This window comes from Cornus florida, unplaced genomic scaffold, assembly GCF_030987335.1.
Source record: "Cornus florida cultivar Cherokee Brave unplaced genomic scaffold, ASM3098733v1 CherokeeBrave_3.0.0_Hap2_Chr06, whole genome shotgun sequence".
In the NCBI taxonomy this organism is placed as follows: Eukaryota; Viridiplantae; Streptophyta; class Magnoliopsida; order Cornales; family Cornaceae; genus Cornus; species Cornus florida.
In genome coordinates this window covers 78,151,860-78,160,249 of record NW_026775576.1, presented here as the reverse complement: position 1 = coordinate 78,160,249, position 8,390 = coordinate 78,151,860, and the positions used below count along the sequence as shown (strand labels likewise).

General features: G+C 32.7%; 1 protein-coding gene across 1 annotated transcript; it reads right to left on the bottom strand.

Annotated features, from left to right (window-relative positions):
• Positions 1-1,291: 1,291 nt before the first annotated feature.
• LOC132312218 (metal tolerance protein 1-like) lies at positions 1,292-3,388 on the bottom strand. The gene is made up of 2 exons (XM_059810497.1): positions 3,230-3,388; positions 1,292-1,601 (listed from the first exon to the last, which is right to left on the bottom strand). The coding sequence occupies exons 1-2, from the start codon at positions 3,318-3,320 to the stop codon at positions 1,408-1,410; spliced, it is 285 nt and encodes a 94-aa protein (XP_059666480.1). The 5' UTR covers positions 3,321-3,388; the 3' UTR covers positions 1,292-1,407.
• Positions 3,389-8,390: the final 5,002 nt, after the last annotated feature.

The following is an 8,390-nucleotide window of genomic DNA, read 5'->3' as shown; positions in this document are numbered from 1 at the left end:
TATATTTATTTATTATGACCAACAAAATGAGAATGCAGTAAACACAATAAAAAAGAAAATCGTACTCCTCCATCTCCCTTTAAGCCCATTAACCTCCTCACTCTCTCACTAAGCCAACAATGGCAAGAAGACCAATCGATGCATATATATATATATATATATAAAATTATAGATGGGTGTTTATTTTTATTTTTTATCAATTGGAAGCTCCAAAGCAGTCTACTGTTAAAGTGGTTTGAGAATAGACAATTCCGGTAACCAGCGTTGAAATTATCCAAACGCAAAATTCATTGTCTTCATCATTCATCCGCATAATTTTCATCTCTATTTCAATCTCTAAAAGAACCCTCAATATATAAATTTTATCTTTTAACACGTGTGCAAATAGATCCACCATGTCTATATAAAAAGTTTACGAAAATTTACCACCATTTGAAGCCCCTTCCCACTCTCTCATTACCCTCTTCTCTTATGTACTAATTTTTCAGATCTGTTGCATATTTGAATAACAGATTAGAAGCATAACATTGTACATAAGTGATATCAAGGGTTGTGCAGTCGCGTCGCCAGCGACAAGGTGGCAGAGGAAGGAGTGGTAGTGGTGGTGGTGGCCACCTGATCGGGTGGTGTTCGTTCGGTGGTGGCCAGTTTATTTTGTTATCAGCCGTTAATGGTAAATTCACAGAGATAATTGATAAGACTGTATTTTACAATTACGATTATTCACGTTGGGGAAGTGGGTTGTAAAAACAACTATGAGTTACTTTTGCTGAACGGGCTTTTAAGGAGCCAAATTTTATGGAAGTCGGTTTCGAATTTTTTCAAACAAAGAGGCTTATTGTGAAACGGGCTTTTTGAGTTTAGAAGTCCGTTTTGGGGATTCAGAAAGCCCAGCCAAATAGGGCCTTAACTGTATTGAACGCACTTAAAACAACATGGTGTTGTCCTTAATACATTTACATAGCTGTATTCGATGATTAAAATGATATGGTACATGATTTCATAAATTGGTGCATTAGTAAGATTTATGTCAACTCTCCATGTAGTCTTGTAGTTCGATCATTGATTCATTGATGTCGTTTTACGTTAAATCTGCTTAGGCTCACACCAGAAAATTGGGCAGATTAATGTGACCCACATTTGAAAGTTTTAGTAGATCTATTTTTTCACATCCAAGTGACCTTATTGTTCTTTTTAATAATTTTTTTATTTTTATTTTTTACATTCTCACTTTATTATCATCAACTTTAGGCTTATTATCAACCGGCCTGTGGCTTTACGGTTCAAGACATTTACTTTCCAAAAGGAGGTTAGGGGTTCAAACCTCTTATTTTTGTCCCTCATGCATACTTTATTAATTAGTTTTCGCGGTACACGCGTACAAGTACCACTGGGCACAGAAGTTATCTAATTCTCGTTGGATTCAGTTTCATCAGCACCATGTCCGGGGTGTCCGTGTCCGTGCCCGTGTCCGTGTCCGTGCCCGTGCCCGTGCCCGTGCCCGTGGCCCTGGCCCTGGCCGTGTCCGTGCCCGTGCCCGTGCCCGTGCCCGTGCCTGTGATATTTGGCCTCCTCCACACCGTCCATTTGCACATTCTCCTCTGTAAAGCATAATTAGTCTCAAAATAGTGTTTCTAAAATTCATTAAAAATTCAATTGGTTCACTAATTTTTTTTCAAAACATTTATATAATAACCCCGAAATAGAGAGTTTGAAAATAAATTTAGTTTCTCCTTGTAACTTATAGAAAATTTTAACTTAGGTTCACCCTTCTAGTTATACTCTTGAAAACTCAAATTGTGAAACAAAAATTTAAGTTCATTACCATTATAGTCCTTGCCGCAACACACAGTTATACCATTTATATATACTCATGTACAATATCTACTACCTTGTTGCATGAACCTTTTTTGTCAAACATTTTAAAAAAATACTAATGTTTTCTCATGTTTAATAAAAACACATGAAACTTTTTTATAAAACACTTTTTTTAATTTGTAAAATGGTGTTTACAAAAAAAAATATCTATGATAATATACCAATCTCCATTCATGAGTCCTAGGAGTATTTATTTATTTAGACGGCCAACAACAATAATATCATACATGTTTATATATTCAAATTTTAGTTATATAGTATAAATTCAGCCCCAATTTGAAATTCCTAACTTAAAGGAAATAAACCCAGCAATAATATTCGAGTTGTTTTTTTTGACATGGCACAGTATGATTGGAGAGCATGGTATTAAATTAAAAGTAAAGGGTACTAACTTGATTGCAATATTATGTAACATGTGTACATATAACATTGAATATTGGTATCTAACATAAATACATAAAATAAAATAAAAAAACGTATAGACAACAAACATGTATATATGTATGTATATATTCAATGGTTGAAGTAAGAAAAATAAATTTAGATAAAAGTTGTTGGGAAAGGGTGATAATAGGATCAAAATCTTCTCCTCCACTTGGTGAAATTTGTCACCATTAATAGCAACTCATGTTATTTTTATGGTGTGATATGAGTGAAGTTTCAAACTATTTACGTTTCGAGTGTATTTTACACCATTATAGTAACTATCAAGGTAGTCTATCGATACATCTTTGTCTTCCAAAATGGAAGGCTTGAGTTACTGTTGATAGTAATGGACCGCGGGTGGTTTTGATTCATGAGAAAACTTGAAAACTTAATAACTTGATATATCGAAAGGTTTGAGTTACTATTGATGTTAACAATAGCCTAAGGATACATCATCGTCGGAAGGGTTGAGTTATCAATGATGGTAACGAACTTCACCAAGTGGATGGAGCGTGGGTAAATTGAATTGATCCAAGAGAAAATATATCTCGAAGGTGGATGAGAGTGTGGGTGATTTTGATCCATGAGAAAAATTAATATATTTCGAAGGGTTGAGTTACCATGGATGGTAACGAACTTCAACAAGTGGATGGGATTGTGTGTGAATTTGATCTGTGAGAAAACTTAATACATCTCTAATGGTAAAACAAGCACATATGCACTCTTTTGTCAGACGCTCGGCTTGAACCCCTCTCCTCCTCTCTTATGATGGGTAGACTATAGTATACTGCTAGGCCAAATGTTCTTTAATACAATGAATGTAGGTTCATTGTCCGGCTTAATGTGTGTGTGTGTATATATATTATATATATACCTTAATACCTATCTATGTGATATTAAAATTAAAAGTGAGGAATGAACTCACCTAGTTCTCTAGCTGAAACCTGGGAGGATATGACAAGCATGATAGCAAATACAAGTCCAAGAAAAAAAAGAGAAGTCTTGGAGTAAGCCATCTCCTTGAAATGAAGAGTACTACACTGTAAGAAAAGTACTTCTGCTCAAGGAATAGATGAGAAGTGCAGCTAGCCTGACTCCCACTATTTATAGAAATGTGGAGAGAGAGAGAAAGTGTGTGTGTGTGTGTGTGAGAGAGAGAGAGAGAGAGAGAGAGAGGAATCAAATTTAAGAAATAATTGAGGACGGTAGGAGTGTCCATTACCTTACTTATTATTACTTTTTCTCTTCCAGAATACTCGTCCGTCTTAAAAACTGTAACAAGTATTTACTCAAATTTATTAAATTGATAGGGTACACTTTAACGAATGGCGGATGGCACTCTTAATGGTCAAATGCAATAACTAAATGGTCATTAGGTTTCATTTCAAAAATTAGTTATCATGTGAATGAACTTCTCTCTGGTTACCGATGAATAATTCACACTTATTTCGCTTAAAATTTGAAATCTTAATTTTGTTGGAGTTATTGTTTCAAATTTATCCTCTCTATAGTTTTGAAGACTGAGGACTTGTTTGGTAGCGTTTTGTTTTGGTGTTTTTGATTTTGTAAGATACTATAGTGGTGAACAGTGAAAAATGTTTATAAAAATTATTTTATTTTGCACAGTGTCGAAACGTTTTGTGAATAATGGCAAAAAATTAAAATACCAATTTGATATTTTTATATGTTTCCACACTACAATGTTTGATATAGTATTGATGAACAGTAATTTTGTTTTTTTAAAAAAACTTTTAAATTATATTTTTAAACTAATCATTATATTTTTCAAATTTATAATATTTTTTTACCAAATATGTTTTCATATTTTTACTTCTAAAAATCTTGCAACAAATAGACGTTGCCAAATTAACATACTTTCGATTACTGTTCAAAACTCTTAAAACAAAACACGGACCAAGCAAGTTCAAATCTCTTAAAACAAAACACAGACCAAACAAAACACAGACCAAGCAAAACACAGACCAAGCATGCAAGTCCTAAATTTGGACTTTATATTTACAAAGTCGTTATTTTAAGACTCTAACTTAAAGGTTTTTTTTCACCCAATACAATTAATATATTATTTATGAGTAAGTTTAAAATACATTAAGTGTTTTGTTACATATACCTTCTAACTATGTTAGTATAAAGATCACCATGATATAGATGGCTAGAAAATTTTGCATTATTCCTTTCTTAATATACGAAACATATAATTAAATCTATTTTTATGAGAGACTGATCATGACCATTAAATTAGTTTGATTCAAAGGACGGTATTGTTGATGGCCATTTTTTTATTTCATTTCATCCTTATCTCTAAATTATCATGTTATGTCCTCTCACTTTCTCACCGACCACTTTTGAGTGATCTAAATTTTCATACAATACACATGTTAGTATGTAGTAGTATCAATAATTTTATGTGGTCCATGCTAGAATGTAATGTCCACGTAAAAATATAAATACTAAATGGACCACATAAAAAATATTAATACTAGCATGTGCAGTGTTTAAAAAATTATATATATATATATATATATATATATATATATATATATATATTATAACATTAACATAAATTTACCATTAATTTTTGAAATTTCCGTGTTCTTAAAAAAAATCATAAGTAGAAAATATTGAAAACAATTGGAAGAATTCATTGATTCTGATTTTTGTCCTTGCAATTAAAAAGGAGGACTGACTTGTAATTTTTTTCTATTTTTAATTGCCACCAGACTTTGCAATATTAAAAAATAAAAAAAGAAGCAACAAATTATTTGAGTTACACTATTCATAATTTAAAAAGTTTCTCAAGTGTATAATATATTTCATGCAGTACTATATTGTGAAAATTCAATGAATTTTCCAAATTGTTTGTGTACATTTTAAACTATGGTATATAAAAAAATTGAATCAAGAGAGTACGGATTTTTGTTGAAAAGTTGTTTAATAAATAGATAAAAAAAAAAAAAAAAGCGAAGCTAATGTTATGTTTTTGAAGTATCAAATCGGCGCCTTAAAATTCGAATGGACTAAATTTAAATTAAATTTCCTTTAATTTCGATTCCAAGACGCAACATAAATGTATTTCAATAGGGGAGAAATTGAAAAAGAAATTATTAGTACAGAGTTATGAACTTAATTAATTGGGAATACGTATTTGTAAGGAAAATTGGAGTTTATCATCTTAGTAAAATTTTTCCTTCCATTTTAAAACGTGAAAGAGAAAATACATCGTTGGACTACTACCCTTGGTGGATGTTATTTATTAAATGTAATTGATTATATGTCGAATACCGATATTTTACGAATACTCGCAGATACGTGTTTGATACTTTTTAAATGTATCAATAATATTAAAATATATTTTTTAATTTCTAACACGTTTCCGATACGTTTCAAACATTTCTTAAATATTTCGAATGTATTCGATATTTTTCTCAAATACTTTATAACATATTTTTAATAAATTTGAACATTAAAATGTAATTTTTTCGAAAATAATAATATAGCACAATTGTTAAGAAAAATTTAAATTTTATAAAGTGGTGATTCGGGATGATGATCTAAAAGGTCACAGGCTTGAGAATATCCATATGGACCCAATTCACCGGGCCACAAAAAACAAAGGTCTTGTAGGCCCACGGGGTTGACCTTTTTGTACTGATCCAAACGGTGTCCTTGCATATCACATCACGTAATTATGTTTGCTTGGTTACGTCATGTCTCACGTTAGTCTCCTATTTTTTTTTTAACTTTTTTTTTTCTTTTCTTTTCTGAGGGAACTTATTTTTATTTTTATTATTATTTTTTTTTTCGGGTAAATCAATTTATTAACGAAAAAGAGATGTAGAAAGGGCAAGCCCAACAAAAGTCGGCAAGAAAACAAAGATCAGGAGACCAAAGAACAAACAACAAGAGGCAACAGTCTCTAACCAGCAAACAGAGGGAACTTTTTTTTGTAACTAAATAATTTATAAAAAGTAATACTAAAATGTACTATTATTTTCTTTAACAATTCTATTTAAATAGAATTCAATAATTGTTCTTTGTCAAAAAAAAAAACAATATTTGTATCAATAACAAGATTAGAGTAATGCAGGAAGAGAAAGGAAATGAGACATTTTGTCAAAAATTGTCACATGCATATATACAGTTAATTATTCAAAGGGTCTATTTTTATCTCATTTCACCTTTTTCACTTTTGCCTTTGCAATAGTAAGTCATGCTTGGTCAAAAAGGATAATATCTCTGTTGAGGGTGAAATTCACGCAGTCTGATATAACACTATTTTCTTGCAAAGAAGAGAGGAGAAGATCGATAAATCTTGACGGCACCGGTGTGATGCCTGCCAAGAGCTCTCCGACTGTCAAATTAGTCACCGGAGGTCTAAAAAGAAGTCAGGAATTTAATAATAGTTTTTTCGTCGTATCTTATTCCCGAGTCGTCGTCCTATTTATCGTCGCTTCCCTTATTTTCAATAAGGGAATTTCATCATCCTTATCTCATGGAACTTATCTCATGAAAATCTTATCTTTGATAAGATTTGTCATCATCCCCATGGAAATCGTATCCTGCATAAGATTTGTCATCATTCTTATCCATGGAAATTGTTACCCCTAATAACAAAATATGATCGTTGATTACCGAAAAGATCTGGGGGTTGGTCAACACTTGGTTGCCTCTATCATTAGGTCAAGATATGTTTATTTTTCCCTATCAGTTGCTCCCCAAGTTTGCTCGTCTAGCTTTGGGAATGTAAGATTTTTTTTTTTTTTGCCCCCGACACTATTCATTGAATAGTAGAGTATATATATATATATATATATATATATATATATATATATATTTCCCTTGCCCTGGGAACGGTACCCGCGGGTACTATTCCCGTGGGTACTGTTCATATGAACAGTAGAATTTTATATATATATATATTTTTGGCCCTGGGAACAGTACCCGCGGGTACTGTTCATATGAACGGTAACAAAATTTTTTTTTTTTTCCCTGTCCTGGGAATAGTACCCGCGGGTACTGTTCATATGAACAGTAACATTTTTTTTTTGTACTGTTCCCTTGGGTACTCTGCCCTGGGTACTATTCATAGTACCCTTGGGTACTCTACCTCTGGGTACTATTTTTGGTATCCTTGGGTACTCTGTCTATGGGTACTATTTTTGGTACCCTTGGGTAATCTTCTCTTGGGGTGCTCTGCCTCTGGGTACTATTTTTAGTACCCTTGAGTAATCTTCCCTTGGTAAGGGAATAAATTATACAAACTTTACTCAGGTCGTCACTCCTTTAGTAAAGGAATTGAATTTTACGAGCTTTACTTAGCTCACCCCTTTAGTAAGGGATTTTTATTTACTATCCCTTATTGTAAGAGGATATTAATTACGGGATTCATTCAGCCCGGGTCTTTGTAGTACAGGACACTCATTTATTATCTCTTATATTACGAGGATATGGATTACGAGATTCATTCAGCTCGGGTCCTGATAATACATGATACTTATCCCCTATAGTTCGGGGATATGGATTACATGATTCATTCAGCCCGGGTCTTTATAATACAAGATACTCATTTACTATCCCCTATAGTCCGGGGATATGGATTACGAGATTTATTCAGCCCGGGTCCTTGTAATACAGGACACTCATTTACTATCCCTTATAGTACCGGGATACGGATTACAGGATTCACTCAGCCCGGGTCATTTTAATACAGGACACTCATTTATTATCCCTTATAGTACGGGGATACGGATTACGGGATTCACTCAGCCCAGGTCCTTGTAATACATGACACTCATTTACTATCCTTTATAGTACGGGGATACTGCACGTATAAAGATAATTGACCAAGAGTCAAGGCAACTGAAAGGAATTTTATTAAAAACCATCATTGCCTCAAGGCTTATTAAAAATAAGATAACACGTGAGGGAGTTACTGTAATACCCCCTAATTTCGGAACACGGGTTGATCAAGTCCGCGCACAAAATCAAGGGATATCAAACCAATTAAAGTATTTAAACAAGCACGGATTACAAAATGAAATAAAGAATAAAATAAAACGCTGAAGAAA